Source organism: Limulus polyphemus, unplaced genomic scaffold, assembly GCF_000517525.1.
Source record: "Limulus polyphemus unplaced genomic scaffold, Limulus_polyphemus-2.1.2 Scaffold64, whole genome shotgun sequence".
NCBI lineage: Eukaryota > Metazoa > Arthropoda > Merostomata > Xiphosura > Limulidae > Limulus > Limulus polyphemus.
In genome coordinates, this window is record NW_013665674.1 from 821,429 (window position 1) to 841,990 (window position 20,562).

At 32.9% G+C, this 20,562-nt stretch overlaps 1 protein-coding gene and 1 long non-coding RNA gene across 2 annotated transcripts in view; both read right to left on the reverse strand.

Annotated features, from left to right (window-relative positions):
• LOC106464932 (proto-oncogene tyrosine-protein kinase receptor Ret-like) overlaps window positions 1-8,659 on the reverse strand; it is a 77,660-nt gene extending 69,001 nt beyond the window's left edge. Inside the window, exon 1 of the mRNA XM_013925106.2 lies at window positions 8,453-8,659. Within this exon, the coding sequence (XP_013780560.2) occupies window positions 8,453-8,513 (61 nt within the window). The 5' untranslated portion in view covers window positions 8,514-8,659. The remainder of the gene's footprint in view (window positions 1-8,452) is intronic.
• A 10,660-nt stretch (window positions 8,660-19,319) lies between these two features.
• LOC111087262 overlaps window positions 19,320-20,562 on the reverse strand; it is a 63,492-nt gene continuing 62,249 nt past the window's right edge. The window contains exon 2 of the long non-coding RNA XR_002611967.1: window positions 19,320-19,642. This is a non-coding gene — a long non-coding RNA (uncharacterized LOC111087262). The remainder of the gene's footprint in view (window positions 19,643-20,562) is intronic.

A 20,562-nucleotide genomic window follows, 5' to 3' on the forward strand; every position in this document is an offset into this window, starting at 1 on the left:
TTCAACTATAACAACAAAATGTTTAAATTAGAATCGGGAGTGCAAATATACATTCTTCCAGTTCAAGGTACCGTTTGTAAAATTGTAAGGAATGGCAAATTTAATTTAAATTGACTAAGTCTGGTATATTTTTTTATTCCATACAGAATCCCTAAGAGTATCCATTGTGGATAAAAAAATCACAATCCAAATTGAATTTACCATTAACACGATTCAGAATATTCGTAATACAGACCTTCAGATTTCATTCTATTAATTAGCATAAACGACGTATTTGAGAGTTCACAAAGAAAACAAAAACAAAAAACAGTTTTCTTAACAGTGATGTAGATAACTATATTATTTCATGAACGTGCATAATGTTTTTACTTTTTAGTGTTCTTCATATATATATGTACATATTCATATATGTGTTTGATATGTGTATATATATATATTATTTCTATCTTTTTAATTTTATCCAAAGTATTTTAGCTCAAGGAAGTCTCTAGCTTGCTTCTCAGCATGATCTAAGTTGTAACGTTGTACTTACAGGAAGAATGAATTTATTATTTAGAATAAGACCACAGCTTTAAGTAAGTTACTTTTTATTCCGAGTGTCTATTTACAATGGAAGCTTATTCGACGTACCATTAGCTTATGTTTATGATACTGGATAAGTGCTTCTTTCTGCATGTGTATCTTCCTTTCGAATTGCGCTCGTTCATTCATTAGCGTACTACAGTACGAATTAGAACAGCTATTATTTATACACTGTGCAGTGTATAACTTCAAGTGCTTTAACATTACGTTGTTACCTATGTTTATTAGAAATTAGATGATGTCTGGAATATCCAGTTAGCGTCAAGTACGCATCCTTATTGTTAGCTTCAAACAACATCATCCTCTCACGTTATGCCAGTTTTACGTAATGCATTCATTTATATTCGCCCCGCAGAGCATCAGCGTTAAGTCTGAGAGCTCACACCGCTAGAAACCAACGTTCGATACTCGTGGTGGGCACTACATAGATAGCCCATTGTGTAGCTATGTGCTTGACAATACACTACCAAAACTTTATTTTTATGAAATCTTTTTTGGATTAGATATTGAAATTTGTGATAAAACATTAACCAGAAAAATGTTATTTGATATTAAGACGCTAGCTTAAATTATTAGTAACAGAGTCATGTGACATTATTTTAATTTTTGTTTCTCTTAGATACGTAGTAAAACAACAGACAAAACGACATAACGACTAAGACTGCGTGTAAACATACAGAGATAGGTACACGTGGGACAGACACAGATAGATAGGTGTAAATGAAAGAGATCTAGAATTCTAGTTCAAGTGTTTATTTGTTTTAATTTCGTGCAAAGCTATTGGATGGCTTTCTACATTAGCCATCTTTAATTTAGAAGTGATAGATTAGAGGGAAGGTAGCTAGCTAGTCAACAACAACCACCGCCAGGTTTTGGGCTACTTTTTTTATCAAACTTTTAAGACTATTACTAAATCACCCTTAGAAAATTGTCTCCAAAATATAGCTTAAACGACAACATGAACAGTTAGTATTAAACATGTACGAACTGTTATGTATACTTGTGTACATCCAGCAGGAAATTATATCTATGATACAATACTGATTTCAATGTGTGAAATATCTATTAAAGGAGAGGATTTTTCTATGTATGTATATATGTAACTATTTAAAGCCATAAAAAGAAGTTGATGAAAAATAATGAATTTTAAAAGTACTAAGTATTTGGTCCTATGGCTTTCGAATACGATTGCTAGAAAGGTTAAGTAACAGTTATATTTTTATCAGAAGAGTGAAGTTAAAATGTACTGTTCGTGACTGTACGCTCAGTGTTGAAATGCGTGCATAGATGAGTAACGTCTATTATCATATTACACTGCTAGGATCTTTGAAATAAAATCAATTGGTAGATCATCACGTGCAGAGTTTATAGTTGTTTTGTCAACCACACCCATTTTCACGAAGTTTGATAACATGGATGTAGCAGGTGTAAGAGCATATTACCTGTACTAGTGACCAACAGACCAACAGATAACTTCTATACTCACCCAGGCCACCTACCGTAATAAGCTGTTGTTGTTGTTTGAAGATAAGCACAAAGCTACACAATGGGCTATCTGTGCTCTGCTCATCACGGGTATCGAAACCAAACATAAACCTATCTAACCTCATTTTGGAGCCTTTTGTCTGTCTAATTATTTCATAAATTAATGAACATTATTTTAAAATTGGGTGGCATTGTTAATATTTAAATAGACTAACAACCATTTACATCGAAACGTACATAAATTCATCCCTCAACATTTTGAACTTGCTATAAATAACAGACCCTTGGTGTCGTTATCTCATGTTTTTATTTTACTTTTTTACGTTATTTTTTAAAGCAGAAGTTCCAGTCATTAGTATAAAAAGAGATTGCACCGATTTGTGCTAGGCTTTTAAGTTATTGTGGGCATCTCTCGCCATATTACGCGACGTTTTTTGAACTTAAGAGTGACATTGGACGGTATTATACTAATCAGAAGTTTTTAGTTTTATCTTACAATATTCAAATCCTTAGAAGCTGAGGATAAAAATGATTTAATGTGACTGATTTAAGAGAACAATCACTTTGAGCTTCCTATAGCCGGTTAGATCGACAAATGAGTCTTGACTGATTTGGTATAACCACTGTATGACCTTTAGATCAATAGCATCTCCTTCCGCCATATTTTACATCAGCTGCGAACTTTCTTACGTGTAAAGTTCTATACTCTGTACGCTATTTTTCTATGCTTTAATCTCTATCTTTGCGTTCATTGTTACTATTTGTTGATGGGGGTTACACGGGTAACAGATAACTTTATTTTTTATGCTTGTAGCATAAAAGTAAACGACACTCTTCTATGTAGCACTATTCCATCCTTAATAAGTACAAGGAACTTATTTAAAGGCTCTCTCGTATCAGTGCTTTCACAACCATTCAATAAAGCAGAGCGCTAATTCTTATTGATCGTTGAGCAAATCTTTCAAATAATGAAGCAAAAAGCTTAAAATTTAAATTCTTAACAAATTAGTAAAGTACACAAGCCTCCTAACAGCTTCTCATGCTAAAAATACTAGTTAATTTTACATCATAAGCGGAGTAAGTTAGTCGGAGAGGTAAGTTTCAGTTAAATGAAAAAGCATTCACTATAGAACTGACTTTGTATCTGGGTTTGCGTACATATATTGTTGAATAGAACTGTTTTCAATTGTTTCACTAGTAAAAGATAATGAACAAGTGATATATATAGTTTCTGCCCTTAACCAGTAAAACTGTGACGACAATACTTATAATAACATAAATACACATCTGCAGTAGACTTTACAGTGATGTCTACTAATATAATTATTCCCTGTTGAATAAAAAAAAGTCATGAGTAGAACTTCCTATTAAAAAGATAAATGTTTAATAATATTGCTTAATGAATTTTCACAGCGCTAGCAATAGTGCATTGAAGTGAGCCGAACGAACAGAGTATAATATAAAATTATGTACACAGAAATTAGGAAAGCATCTATTGCCATCTTTCTTACACTATAAGTAAATAGATATATATGTGTGTTTGTATATATGTAGATATATTTTAAAATTTAATAGATCACTAACAGGGGGTGCAAGAAAAAACAGTCTTTTTGAACTGGTTTGTTACAGCTTTATGAATTTCAATATTCAGGTATAACTAAAAAACATACTCGAAATGTCCATAAGATATTTTAACTGCCAAATGAGTAGAATAAAATAAACAGATACTCACTACACCTCTCATACGATTTATTAAAATAACACACAGGTGCATTAGATAATGGTAAAGAGTTATGTTCATTGAAATACATTAGATCGCAGACAAGAGGAGCTAGAGGCAAAAACTTTTTGTTTTTGTGTCTATTGCTTAGTTCTTAAAACTTTAGAAAATTATATTTAAAGGGAAATATAAGAGGCAACGTACTCAATATTATTGATAATTTAAAATATCAGTAGAAAGAAATAAGTTCACGATAAAGTAAACTAAGTATACAGAGCCAGAGAATTACATGTTTATATAATATAAACTAATACATACATAATAATTATCTGTAATATTGGAGGGCCTATTGAGTACCTGCACTATGTGTTACCTATTACATAAATTTAAAAATCAATAAATAAAAAACTTAAAACTTTGAGTTGAATTTGATCCACTTTGCTCTTCTGGACGAGTTTTAATACAACAGATCCTGAAAAAGAGATAGAACTCAGTTAAGAGTTCTTTTCTACCTAATTTTCTAAATTAACTAAATCCGCTATTTAAAAACTTTATTAACATCTTTTACTTCGGGATATGCGAACAATAACAGTAATGGACTAAGATATCGATGTAATCAAAAGATGTGAGGTACAGTAAAATATACTTAAACTTTTTACCATGTTTTTCTTTTTAGATGTTATTGGTTTGTCTCTCCAGTAACTCATAATGTTTTGTATTTGAATATTCATTTAAGCAACCTTTTCTCTCGGCCTCCGCCAGTAGACATTAATTTTGTATTTGAATATTCATTTAAGCAACATTTTCTCTCGGCCTCCGCCAATAGACATTCATTTTGTATTTGAATATTCTTAATGTCTACTGGCGGAGGCCGAGAGAAAAGGTTGCTTAAAGAATATTCAAATACAAAAATTTAAGCAACATTTTCTCTCGGCTTCCGCTAGTAGACATTCATTTTGTATTTGAATATTCATTTAAGCAACATTTTCTCTTGGCCTCCGCCAGTAGACATTCACCTCATATTTTGGATACAAAATTTGAAACAAAATGAGATAACAAGATTACTAATTATATACGAATGCCCGTCGTGTGTTTTACGCAGACAGAATAATTTGAAGATAATATTTTTATTTGTTAGATAAACATGTAGATAGACTAATCTACTCTTTGCGTTGGTAAAGCAGTATTCAGTTGGATAAATCAAAGAAAGTATTTGTGGTTTGTATTAATGACAAAGCTATAAAGGCTATCTGCCGCCGTTCCTAATTTTGAACTTCTAACCAAAGGGGAGGCAGCCAGTCAAAATCACCCTACCATCCACACTAAGGGATTGACTGTCACTCTTATATTGGGCCCATAGATTAAAGTACGGGAAATATTTTGTTGTATTACGCGGATTTGAATCCGGTATGACAGCTACGAAATTCGGAGCTCCACCACCGAGTCAAAAGAAGAGAGAAAATATATTATAATTTTTTTTTTATTATTATTATGAAGCACCTCTTTAGTTCCTTTTCAAAAATATCGCTTGGGCTACAAAACATTCCTAATTAAACTTGAAATACCAATGTTAATAAGTATCATCCAGTTTCGTTGTTGCTTTGTAGCCCTAGTTTTGAACGAACTTGTTTTTAAATATGTTAAACAACAGTACTTGCAGATTCACTTTGTTTTTTGACATAAGATTAATGTCAATAACATTTAAATAAGTCTTTACGAGGCATATTGGTTCGAAATGAACATTGTGCAACAACAATAGATAAAAAGAATAACCGATAATAAATAACATATGGTATAAAAATATTTAAGAAAAGAATAATCGCAAATTAAAAGTAATAATAGGAAGAAAACAGTAAGGGGGAAAATATACTATACCGAAACGAAAAACAGACTGTTGTATGACTAATTAGTCGTATGTGTGACAGATGGTTTGTCCTTGGTTTCTGGAGGGATTGGCTGAATTTAGAATGGAGAAAAAGAGAAAACGGGGGCACCTTACTCTAGTGTTCAAAAGCTTAATACATTTAACGGGGAAAGTGGGTTTATGTGTCACTTTATTTCCAATCTGTTAATAGCACTATACATGGAGTCTATAAAACAGTTACAAAGCTGAAAAGCCTGATTTTATTGTTTCACAATAAACTGTTTTTTAAACTAAAATCCGAGTAGTCGTTTGATTCTTGGTATTTCCTCCCACATTTTAAATCGTCAACTTCTTTGAATTTTAAAGGTGATTTGATTTTGGAATGTTTATACAGACATGACTTGTAATGTAATACTTTTAAAAATTTTAGCTCCTCAATCAGCAATATAGAGAGAAATTATAAATGAAATACACAACATATGTTCAAATATGAAACGAATATTTTAATAAAATCTTTGTTCTTCGAAATTATAGGAATACCAATAAAGTTAGATCTTTAAATTTGATAACTGATATTAGAGTTAGTTTCTTTGATGATAATAATTTAATATAATGTTTGATAATGAAGTTAGAATTTAAAAACAAAGACATATCGTAAAACAAGAGCCTTAAATACTTTGAATATGACAGTATATCTTTAATCTTACATACTATATGAAATTAAATGTTTATACCTGATGTAAGCTTTCATAAGCAGACATCTGATTGGACAAACGAATTTTGGATGTAACCAATGGCAGAAAAAAAGTATATGTGAAATGTGTAATATACAATGATATAACCGGTAAAATGTGTAATATTGCTTATTTGAGTCTGAGGTATATAGCCGTGTTAAAACTTAGACTTAACAGATATGGTAGTAATGGGAGGTTTTTGAGTCTGATTACTTATCGTATTGTTAGATAATTAACTTGTGATATATAATGCAAGGGTGACACTTTATTACGTCCATTTAAGGAAATATTAAGAGTTAAAGTATTGTAACACGCATAAGCTTCATACGTAAACCTGAAAAAACAACAACACATAAATAGATGGTTATATAATACAAGTTAACTTGAAACCTAAAGTAAACAAAATGGCATTTATTTATTGAACATCGATGTAAAATTAAAGTTTGAAAATTTCAAATAAAGTCTAATTACACATCAAATTTCTGGCTAGAAATTAATGAAAGAAAAATTTAAGTCAAACGTATTTTTAATACTTAAATTTAGCAAATAATGCAGAATTGGGCTTAACAGTGTTAAAAGTTGTTAAGGTAGAACTAAAATAAGTAATTTGAACCTCGATTTGTGATGACAATGTAACAAAATATGGAAGACTTTGAGTCACATAGAAACGAGTAAAAGAGAAATGAACGTTTACAAAAAGTCTGGCTTTTCATCAGCACAGTAGGCAGAAAACACATACTGCAAACAGACTAAAATATTGGTCTCAGAACTCTTTTATTTCGACGATTTTGTTAGGTTCTCAATAATATGTCTTGTTTTTTATCTGTTTCATGAGCAATATTGATTCGACACTAAACATGATTGTGAAAAAAGAATAGTCAGCATATACTCCGGAAAGTACCAGAAAATAGAACGACAGAGTGGTATCGTTTTTTGATTGATGATGAAGTTTTACTGATACTTTAACAAAACTAAGTCCCAAAGACAATTATATACAAAGAACACTTCTTCTGTGTTGTGCGAAACAACAGATAGCAACAAATATTTTAAACGAACAGTAAAAAAACATAAATATAATTATTTTTTCATGTCATCCAGAGTTGAGAAATGCACCTAAAAAAGAGCATGAAAATATATTCAAACCAAATCTTTCTCGCGCTCAATTTACTAGTACGATTACACAAAATAATTGGCTGATAATTAAAGTACGTTATTCATCCGTATATTAAAGGACCTGCTATTTACGTTTGAAGAGTTATTAGTCACGTACTTGAAGATCGTGTGCGTGAGCAGTCGTCGTTTACATTAAAGTTATTAATATTCAAACAATACGTAAGGAATCTAATATGTGGATCAGTTACGTAAGGAATCTAATATGTGGATCAGTAAAGATTCGTGGCAATAAAAGTAAAAACTGTTCATTAGAAATTCCTTAAGTAATATATTTATTATTGGTTTGTAACGTTCTTCTAATAAAAGACCGCTTTTATTTATTTGTTGTTGTTTTTTTGCCGAAGCGTTAATTCTATCCTGGCATCATGCCCTTTTGTTATAGTTGTAACGTCCAATCGCTGCATTACTTTCCTGATATGTAAGATAAGCTGATTTACAGGCGATCCTTAATCTTATACTTCGCGAGTGTTCGAATAATTAAAGTAAGTAAACCTGACGTTATGCTTTAATTTTAATATTTTGTTTGAAAATGTTTATCCCAACTTTAAAGAAACTATGTGAAATCGTAACTACAAGTTGTAAATATGCTTTATAGAACTTTATTTTATACAAATTACACGGAGTTGAAACATCTTTACTTGAGATGTTATTTGATCGAAAAACACTACATCAGTTATTTAATTTGTAGGAAGAGTCAACAAATACGTACATTATTCAAGTCCGTGATGATGTTGTTAAAAATCTATCATTGTGTGCAGCTAACGCCTCAGAATTATCTACATTGCTAACCTAGCGTTTCAGTTTTGAAAGGGAAAGCAAAACAAATGATAGCATTTTAGTTCAAATCAAAGAAATAACACACAATATGTTAAAATAAACTAACTGTCAGCCTACCTTGAATAAACATAGCAGCAAATATCGCTCCTCTTACAGAGAGAAGTTGCGACAGATCCATGTTAACTGAGTTTAGAAATACTGGTTTTAGAGTGTCATGCCATAGTTCTGGCAAGTCACAGAGAGACTGAGAATAAGCCAGCCAAAGTCTGCGATCGGGCACGAGTGCTCAGACATATTTAACTGGCGTCTCCTTTCAGGATGAGCAAAAAAGACACATAAAGGCTATAAGCCCACGTGAGGAAGTAACCTCGCTCCTAACACGCTTGCGTCAAACACACAGACACACACACAGGTTTCTATTAACTCAACCAGGAGGGGTAAGTCTGGCCGCGCCCTAGCGAGCAGTAATTAGTGTTTGATCAAATTAAAGGTGGAGGCGTATGGAAACCTACTGAAAAGGGCCTTGCCTCAAAAATATACATTGATTCCATAAAGGTGTTTTGAATTTAAAATTTATAATGAAGGACGTCCTGTTGTGTATAACAAACAAAAATACGGAACATGTTAAAACCTACGTACAAGTACATAATCCGACCTATTACATCAGAAACACTCTGTAAATTAACAAGGTGGGAGACATAAATTCATAGTCTTACTGTGGGTGAATTCGTAGAAATATCTACTCAGACAGGTTCTATATTTATAACACTATACAATTACCACGATATGAGTTACAACAGACATGTGTTTATTATACATTTCTGCGTAAAAGCAAAAACTAAATTACTGATATTTGCTGATAATATTGCCTTTTAGTTAACAAAACTCACACTTCAAGCCATTCACAAAAAATATTCAAGAGAAACACGTGAAAAAGATAATTAAGAAAATAAAAATAACGAAATGTGGGCAATAGAATGAAGCGTGAATTTTCATTTGTAGAACAACCAACAAAATTATATTAGTATATTAAAACGTGGGAATACAATTACCAAGTTGAAAAGTATATATTATTTCATTACCTCTCCATCAGCTCTTTTTTCTAGATTTTTTAGGTATTTCTATTTTCAAGTAACATTCTACAGATTTATCATAAACATCATTAACTAATCGAAATAATACCAAATTTACAAACCATCTCTTTAAATTTATATTCACTGCTTAACGTAAACAACAATGTACATCAAACATCCTAAAATTCACGGAATTCAGACTAAAGAGTTTCCTCGAATCCCATTATCAGCTTAACCACTTCAGGGCGTGTTGCTACTCTAAGCGGCCAGGTGACCGTGTAGGCAGCATTGTTCATCTACTTATATTTGACTCCATCCTTTGTTCGTTTGGAGATGACCTAACAAATCTGACTATTGTCTGGTTAAAAGTTTTTGCTCCGACAACCATTTTATTCATTCAACCTTTGTGTAAAGAGTGCATACTTAAATAAGTAACAATTTATACATTAGTTGTGTTTGGAATAATTTATCAGCGGTACAAAGCTTTCAAAAAATTCTTAAGCATATAGAACGTTTGATTAAAATAACGCATCTGCGCTGACTGACCAGTTTATTAGTACACCTGTACTTATAAGATAAACACTTTAACTACTTGTATAATAATACAAAAACTGATCACGTGATGTGTCAAGAGACACTTGAGCTTTAAAAAATATAGTCATATTGCAGTTATTCTGTAAAACAATAGGCAAGAACATGGGTCTTTAAAATTTAAAGGGGCTGGTAGTGGCCTGTTGGTTAGCGGGCCGGACTGTGAAGTTGATGGTCCATGGTTCCTTCCTGTTTCTGCAAAAACATGCTACGCACTATAGGTCCATAGGTGCGTTATATGAGTGATGGCCAAATCCCACTATTCGATTAGAGTATTCTGAGAGTTAAAGGTAGGTGCTGGTTACTAGCTTTTTTTCCCTCTAATTTATCAGTTCAAAATTGGCGACGGCTAGCGCATATAAATCTTATGTTTCTTTTCGTAAATTTCCGAAACAAAGAAAAAAGTCTAACATAAATAGTATTATTAATGTCCATTTTTGTGACCAGCTATTCAGTCATTTGTCATCAGAATGATATCCTTTACTGCAGCCATCAAGTGCTGGTAACTGACCGATAGGAAATATAGCTGACCAAGCTTTTCAAGTGTAATCGAACTGACTGATTCAATTAAAAGTGATTAGGATTCAAACATGTTCGACCATACTACACGAAAGATACTGTAACAAATGCCACAAACACTGCTCACATGTAATACAAATAGTAAAACATGTATTTACTGGTGTTTAGAGAACAAAATAATTGTAAATGTGTAAATGGTATAATAAATTAAATGCTCTTGAAAACTACTGAAATATCCATAAATACGTTTAATCGCACAAAACTGAAACATTAAAAATGAACTAACAAACACATTCTTATTTTCGAATCACATATAATAAACATCTGTTGCAGATCAAATAAAATCAAGAGTCATAAAAAAGAAATACAGAGGCAGCACAGTGTTATGTTGTATAGTTTTATACTCTATAACCAATATACACTGTTGTTGCGAACAGGTGAGGACACAAAGAGTTGTTAATTAATGTAGAAAAAAGATCGCAAGTGAAATCATCAGTGTGTTTAGATTATAATTATAGTAGAGTTTTCAGAACACAACAAGAAGCTACGTAAAATCCTGTTTGTTTGTTTTAGAGCAAAGTCACTTTGTTTATCTGCTGTGTCCACTGCGGAGAATCGAACCCCGGATTTTAGCATTTAATCTTTTTTTCCATTAGGTAATTTTGATTATTCCAGAAAATGAAGCGATGTTTAATACGACGTTATTCTATCTTGTTTTAAATGTGGCAAGAAACTTACTTCAAACGAATAGCTTGTCCACAACCCCATGGAGAAATTTCAGACTACGGGAAGGTTAAAAGAGCTTTCGTTTACCGATTTTAGTTGCTCTTGATATCGATTATCTAGTCTGTCTGGTGCCTCTCCTATACAAAGTTGGCCATCTACTGAAACAAGCAAATAAAAGATTAATTCTGACAAATGTGTATTGTCTTCCAAATTGGAATGTATAACCAATGCTGAATGTCATAGTATAAAATGAATCTTCGGATATTTGTAATAAATCTTTCATTTTCATGGGTGGGTTCCATTGAATTTGTTAGTACTCTTGAATTATTCTAATATAGAGTGTTTTAAATTGTTAATACTAAATAAATTGCTACATTCTGTAGAAGATCCAAGATGATGTAGAAAATATGAAAAAAGTATGGGATCAGAAATGAGTAAAATTAAATCAAATCAAAGCTCTTCTGTTTAGGAGAGGTGGTGATTTGTTAATCTGACAGCAACTAATACATTTAGGTTATTTCCTTCTTCTGAAGCCTTGATTTAATGGGAATAAAAAGCTAAGCTGTTTCTGTGGTTAGGAGTGAAAAAAGGATAGAATAAAAAACAAAAATTTTTTGCTCAAAGTTTACGCAAGCGAAATGAGTGGCAGTGATAAATCACTCCTTTACTCAAACGGTCATGGAGGGTGTGTTTATACGGCTCTTGTTAATGCTGTACTACAGGGAGCGTATAAATACACCCAAGTTTAAGCTAGCTAGCTGAGAAAAACTGATTTCAAAAATGAAATACAACTTGTCTGAACTAAACAATATCTTGAAGTGTAACCTGTATTTAGAAAACCAGTGTTTATCTATTGGCGCAACACGAAGTTTGAGTTTGATTCTCCGTATAAGCTCCATAAGATACGATAATTTATGCATTGAACATTCAATAATCATGCTGTAAACGTGATGGTCTTCTTCTCTTTGTTCCTATATTAATGTTTGTTTGTTTTGAATTTCGTGCAAAGCTACACGAGGGCTATCTGCGCTAGCCGTCCCTAATTTAGCAGTGTAAGACTAGAAGGACGGCAGCTAGTCATCACCACCCACCGCCAACTCTTGGGCTACTCTTTTACCAACGAAGAGTGGGATTGACCGTCACATTATAACGCCCCCACGGCTGAAAGGGCTAGCATGTTTGGTGTGACGGGGATTCGAACCCGCGACCCGCAGATTGCGAGTCGAGTGCCCTAACCACCTGGCCATGCCGAGCCTCTTATATTAATGAGGCCCAAATTCTTCCCCTCTTCTCATTTATTTGTTTTTATTGTGTTAACGATGCTGTACTTATGCGAATAAATGGAATTCCCTATATTATTCAAAATGGAAATTTAAAAAAAAGTATCGAGAGTATATACTGTAGAAAGTGTCATATGATTACTAGAAGATGTACGGCATGAGGAACGTTAACACTAAAATATTTTTCTTGGAATGTCTACATATCAATTTACGATCATCTAACAACTTTATAACTCTTACAACATATAAATTAATGACAAACTGACATATAGTGCATAATTTGACAAATCAATACACAAAGAACTTTAAACCTTTAATAATTAAAATACGCAGTTGGGTACTCTTGCTGGTATTGATATTTCCGTTCATAATTACAATAAAATCTCACGAGGTTAGAGTTATAGATTCATTTACAAAGTCAAAAAGGATTTCAATACTGAGATCCCTACACCTTTTAAAACGTTCCATAAGTTTTCAGTAACAATATGCGTACGGCCTCTGTTAAATTTTGGCCCGGCATGGTCAAGTGGATAAGGCGCTCGACTCGCAATCTGAGGGTCGCGGGTTCGAATCCCTGTCCCACCAAACATGCTCACCCTTTCAGCCGTGGGGGTGTTATAATGTAACGGTCAATCCCACTATTCGTTGGTAAAAAGAGTATCCCAAGAGTTGGCGGTGGTGATGACTAGCTGCCTTCCCTCTATTCTTACACTGCTAAATTAGGGATGGCTAGCGCAGATAGCCCTCGTGTAGCTTTGCGCGAAATTCAAAAGACAAACAAAAACAAACCGTCACATTTCCAACGACAGTATTCTCGTATCTGTTTCTAATATCGCTGTGTCATCGTTATTACATTCGTTTTAATCCTAGCATAAGTTTTCGGAAAATATACAGTATTTTTACATTAATGTACAGTCTCATATAGGGTAGTTCGAATGATAAAATAACTGCGTAGGCGAGGAAATAACAAAATACAAAATAGACTATAAATAAAATAGAATAATTCTATTAATGAAACAAGAAAACAACGTCACCAGTGACAATGTTTTCTTGTGTTATTCAGTCTCATAGAGGGTATCATTATCAACATTTTAAAATTGTTTATTCGTCTGTGGTGCCGTCTACGATCCGAAGATTGGCAATAATATCTCTCCATTCTTCAATGTTGGTAGCCTTTATCTTAATGGCCAAATATTTATTAGATCTTGACCATTCACTGATATATTTCATTAATATCTTTCTTGGTTCTCCTTTTGCCTTCTTTCCGTAAATCTTAAATCGCATGTCTGGAAAACTCCGTAATCCATCTTCTCTTCAGAACTTCTTTGTTGTGTAACTTATCTTTCCAACTGATTTTGAACATTCTATGTTAGCACCATAATTAAAATCTATAGTCGAATCCTTGCGTTCGTAAGTTAGAATTCAGTCTTTACATCTTTAAAGCACTAATAAAAAGACATAACATCTCAGAATTATCTTCTCAGTATGTATGTTTATATTACACCTTAACATCTCACAGTTAGTTCAAAATATTTCCTGCCATATTTATTCTACTTTTTATCTCTTCTTCCTCCGTTCAAGTTCCTAAGTGTTTGTATTCTTTTACTTGCTCTAGTTGTTCCCCCGCCGTATAAGTGGTACATTACTTCTTCCTCCGTTATTCAAGTTCCTAAGTGTTTGTATTCTTTTACTTGCTCTAGTTGTTCTCCCGCCATATAAGTGGTACATTACTTCTTCCTCCGTTATTCAAGTTCCTAAGTGTTTGTATTCTTTTACTTGCTCTAGTTGTTCTCCCGCCATATAAGTGGTACATTACTTCTTCCTCCGTTATTCAAGTTCCTAAGTGTTTGTATTCTTTTACTTGCTCTAGTTGTTCTCCCGCCGTATAAGTGGTACATTACTTTCCAGATTCTTTACTAAGTATCATAACTTTAGTTTACTTTGCGTTCAATGTCATTCCATACTTCTTGCTTGTGGTAATTAGAGATTTCATCATAATTTGTACCTCCTCACAGTGTAGTAGAATGTTAACAGACAAAAATAGTATAAATTAAACTCAATTGTGATTGAATAGTTATATATATATTACTATATGTTAATTCTTGCCATGTGCAATTATGTTGTGATGATGCAAATGCCATCCCTACTATCTTGTTTGCATTGTTCTTGAATGATTGTTATTAGTCATCCCTAAGTTTACTTCCGTTTTTGAAAAGTGTTTTCTTTACTTGTTTGCTTGTTATTTTTTAATGCAGTGTTTCAATAGACATAGGAAGGTTGTATTTATAACCAAGTTCTAAATACAATGAGGTTCCAACTGTAATATTTATCGTCTATCTATTACTGGCTGGTAATTCCTGTTTCACCCTTGAACTAAGCTGTTTAAAGGAACACGAAATGTCTGTTAAAATCTAACTTCAAGGGGTAATGATAACATTGTTTACACTAGAATTATGATTTTTTAATGACTACTAGCTATTAATAATACTTGTAAAATCGGATAGTCCGTTTGAAACAATATCACCTTAGTGAAATTGGTTGACACCATTGTTTTGGTTTTTTGAGTTATCATGTAATAAAAAAAAAGAAGTAGAAGAAAAAACAAGGAATTCAAACTTTTGCTATGATATTTACAGACATTCCTAGAAATTGTGACTCAGTAATTACATAACTATTATTGTAAAAGGAAACACTGTATAGTATTGTAAGGTTCTGATGACATATTGAGGAGATATTTAATATACCATTTCAATGAACAATCCGAGCCTCCATAGAGAGTGCTACCGCCTGCCTGGTACGTAACCCTTTTCTTAATGAATCCAAACAGAGGTTATTCATTTACACGACAAATAAAAAATAGGGAATTTCAAAACCTGCAAATAGGGATTGCAAAAAAAGAAGTAAGAAAACAAGGCTGGAGAAACTGTAGACATTATTTACTCAAAGCACAAATCCCTATTTTGATTCCATCAAAGGTAATTCTAAATAAATAGGGGTTTGTAGTTTGAGTAAATAATGTCTGCAGTATCTCCAGCTTTGTTTTCTTACTTTTTACGATCCCTATATGCAGGTTTTTAAATTACCATTTATTTATATATTTTGTTTGCTGGCTTTTTATACTCAACAGTGTGCAAAGTATTACTTGGTATGGCAGCTAACTTTATACATTGTAATGATAAACATAGCTAGTAGCTAGCTGATATAGTTTTCACTTCATACATAATATAGGGCTTGGCTGCCTAAAGACATTGATTGTACAGTGTACAAAGCATTGAGTATCTACATGTTACATTCATCTAATGTTCATCTATTATTGGCTGGTAATTCCTGTTTCACCCCGTATTTAAGCTATTTAAGGGAACATGAGTTATTTGTAAGAAAGCTGACTAAGAGGGGTAATGATAACATTGTTTACACTAGAATTGCGATGTATTACGGTAACAACATCAGTATAGCATGACTGATATACACGACGAACGGTTTATCAAACATTAAGCACAAAAAAGTCTATATTAAGTAATGTTCGAACGGGGATTAGTGTTTGGAGCCTCAAAGGTACCTTAAACGATACAATGGCTAAACATCTAGGTCAGAGTTTCCTAGAATTTAGGTAAAGCCTTTCTTAATTTTGAATATTGACCAAAAAAAGGGGAGTCTATCAGCAACATCTACCGACATATGGACTTTGTCCGTCTTTGAAGCGAATAAATGGATTTACTGCCACTCTTATAATGTACACACAGCTGAAAGTACGGAGTATGTTGAAGTGTATATCACGACTCGAACCCTGGACCTTTCAATTCGTATCTTGACACACTAAACAATAGACCATGTGTAATTAAAGTATTTAGTCATTGAGTAATTCCGGATCTGATACAAAAATATGTACGTGAAGTCATTTTTGTGCAACTAACTCAATCCACAAAGATAAATTAAATTGGTTAAGATTGGATTAGAGCGTATAGAAAGTTTAACGCTATATTATAAGTTTGCTATTTAAGTTTAAATATAAATGAATTTTAGTTTGCTTTTACTCAAAATTTTCACAAGTGCTGCACTAAGCCATTCAGATGGTGGAAAATGTGTAAGAACGAGAGTTTACTAGTAATATTTTTGTAGCAACTGCAATCATTAGGTGTCGTTACTCTTGTGGAGACACTCGATATGTTGTTTCAGAAACTTATAAAACAGTAGTTTAAGGACTACACATGTTTTATGAACAGAAGCCAACGAATGGGATCCTTTGTTTTTTCCCGTCAGTCTTTAATAGTGTATGTGACGCGCCATCGTAAAACTAAACATTCTAATGAATAATTTTTACTTGGAATCGACATTAGTTTACAGGACTCAATTTAGCGAACTCGTTCTTAAGAATAGTGAATCGATTTTTAATGTACTTTGTATTTCTGTTATATATTAAGCTAGCGCCGGGGAAGATTTCCGTTTTACTTATATTTTTAACGAGTAAACTATTGACATTCGCTTTAAAAGCTTTAAAATTTCCACGAAATAGATGAGTTTTCTGTTCTTTTTTGTTTGTATTCTTTCTTAAAAGATTCTTGTTTGTGACCTTATATATATATATATGGCGTCTGATCAATAATAATAGATAAAATTCAATTTCAATACAGAACGAAGGAGATGCCGAAACCTTGACAACTAAAGTTGTTTAACACATTTTTCAAGACCACTTACAATGCATGCATGTGTTAGAGAAAGGCATGATGTTTCTAATGGCTGAGGCTAAAGATACTCAGTGATGAGAAATAGGGTGTCTTCAAAATGGCAAAGATCCAGTATTTTAGGTCTTACAAAAATTTTCAGGACTGCTCGAATTGGAACAGTTTGCGCCTAGAACTTTAAAAATAAAAAGGGTACATTATTTTCTTGTTGCTCTAAACATATTTTAAGTATCTGGTGTTTTAGAAAATTAGAACTTCGATTGATAACAAAATTGTGAAAATATAAAGACTTAAATTATTTATTAGAAAGTATCTTCTTGTAGCTTGATAACCATTTTATGAATAGGCATTGCAAGTAATCTTAAGATGTTCTAATTCAATGATTTATGTATACAGTGTACTTCTGGTGTGAAACATCCTCAGAGAAAATGTAACGTTGAGAACATCCTTTTTTGTTTTTCACTTCTTCTCAGACGTTGGGATATTCTAATGGATTTTCTTTAAAATCCTTCAACTTTAAGTAACAACTCAAGTATTCTCTGAATTATATTTCTTATATTTTTTATGGAATATGGCTGTTCGTTTCCTTATTAATCATTAAGACAGCCTTTTTAACTGGATAAGAATGCTCAACCACATTATAGAGCATCAAGTGATGGTTTTGGAGTGATACAATAACTTTGTCTGCTCAGGTACCAATATTTTCATATACTGGTAAAGTGTTTGTTTGTTTGTAGTTAAGTACAAAGCTACACAAATGGCTATCTGTGCTCTGCTCACCACGGGTATCGAAACCCGGTTTCTAGCGTTGTAAGTCCGCAGACATACCGCTGTGCCACTGGGGGTCTACTAGTAGAGAGTGTCATGTCTGCCTTCTCCAGGCCAGTAATACATGATATCTTACCTAGTGTATTTCCTTCAGGCTGTTGAAACTAGTTATTTTGCCTTTTTTTACTTTTTTCTCTCTCTGTTTATACAAGTTACCCCAAGCTACCTTTTCTTCTATTCTTTCCTCAGGTATTTATAACAAGCTATTTTACCTTAACTACCTTCTTCACAACTTTATTATAAGTTACCTGTTTTGGTATACCTTCTTCAGACTGTTAGTACAAGATACCTTACCTTAACAGAGATTCAGTGCATTGAATTATAACGATTTTGGAGCTTCACCTCGTCGTTACAGTCCATATCGCTATGTTCGGTCATACTCTATCTAAAAACTGATCTCGATAATAGTCTTGCAGCGTAGCTCAATTGCAAAAGGCTCTTTCATTGGGCTGTCATGTCCAATATACACCAATAATCTCTGTTAGCTTTCTGTTAACCACATAGTGTACGAGAATAACCGTTTTCCCCACCGCCCATTTCGACAGCCCGATCGGACAGAAATCCATAGGCGTAGGGTCTGGTGACTTTGCTGATATAGAATAGCAATAATATTTTTTTCATTCTCTAACTGCTTGAGATATGCGACTGTTTAACGGCTATGTCGTCAAAACAATTTGTGTTGCTTGTCCAGACGGAGAGCCCTCTCGATTATTTTGCGTAGTGGGAAACGTGAACAGCTTTTGCCACTGATTTTGGGTTTGTGGCTCTCACCAGTTATAAAATGCTGCACTTTGCTTACCCCGCCTAGGGTACGACTTATTGCAGGTCTGTTTCTGGATGGTTCTGGTGGTCCAATCTGATCCATATTTCTTTGTTTTCAAATGCATTAAGTGGAAGGGATAGCCTCATCATAGAAATTCAAAATCCCAGACTATCTGAAAAGGTCTTTATGATATGATCATAGGAATATTTTTGGTCAGAAAGAGCCGTTATATACCCTTCCACAAAACGATAATTTTTAGTGCCATCACACTACCTATGTAACGCTAGATAATGTCAAGGTATAGTCCTAATACATCCCATTCCACCATGACTTTATATTGGCTAAGGCTACATCGTGTCTTGCTGATTTGCATATACGAAATCATTTTATTATAACGTACTCAACCATCTGTATATCTTTGAGGCCTTTAATAAAATGTCTCATTCTGATGAACCTTATTCAAACCGGCAACACAAGCTGCTCTCTTAAAATCAAATAAATAAATAAAAGAATAATAAACAGTTATAAGTTAGTAGTTTAGTTAATCGAGGACCCGGTACTAGTCGTCTAATTCTTTGTTATTTTTTTTTTTTTTTAGTTTTCTATGCTTCTTTTCTTTAGTAAAAATCTAAAATTATTTCTTATTTCATAAGTATTCCCAATTGTTAAATACGACAATATAGTCAATAGCTCTAAAATTTTGTGCTAAACATCAAGTTAACTACATATATCAATAGCTTTTCGAAGAAATTTTTGTCTCTCATTTTTCAGCCCAAATGACGAATTCTGGTAATGAACAAAATACCTCTTGGGCAGTGACTTGTGAGTGAGATAGATCCAGCGACCTGTGGGGAATAAAATATAGATCTGAATTGATTTTGAATCCACAATGAGCAAATTAAAAGAAAAGTAGAAAAAAACAACATCTGCAGTCAACGTAATTTTTATCACAAATCTTAGGCTTAAAGATTTTTTATGCTTTGCCAGCTTTCGCCGTTTAAATCGTAGCTCTTACAACAATATAGTGTTATAATTATGATTTCACTCAAATTAGAAATATGGAAATAACCATTTTAACCATAAGTGTTAATTATTCTGTGCCTCAAAACTAATTTTGGGCGAATAAAAACAGTTTTTATGGAGTAGTAGATGTTAGTTCACTTGCGTGATAAAAACTATCCAGTCTGCATCACCACTGTTTTTTAAATTTATGAAATATACGACTATATACCGTAATTCTATAGAAGTCTAAACACGGAAAGTGATTTGATAATTGTTTTTCTGTTGTTTATCCAAATTGTAACATGGCAATAATTAAAGATAAAAGTGTCAACAATGTTTTGAGTAAGAGCTACTGAAAAGTGGGAGAAGCATTCAATACACCTCATAATTTGAAGGCATTAAACTTATTTATATGTGCTCAGACCTCTCCAGGTACTATAAAGATTATTCAATATGAAGGTACTGGCCATAAGTACATGTGTTATATACATATAATATGTTAACCTAATTTGTGAATTTTAAATTTAAACCAATGTTTTCCTACTTATAATATATTATAAAAAATGTTCAGTTCTGAAACACACATAAGCTCCCTTTGATGTTCCATAAGTCTAGATAAGAATCTCATTTGATCTCTTAGAATACAGCATAGACTTCTTAGGACTAAGGAGACGCATTTGTAAGTTCCCTCTGTCCACATACACACACACACACAAACGTATATATATATATATATATATATATACTACAAAGAGACAAGAAC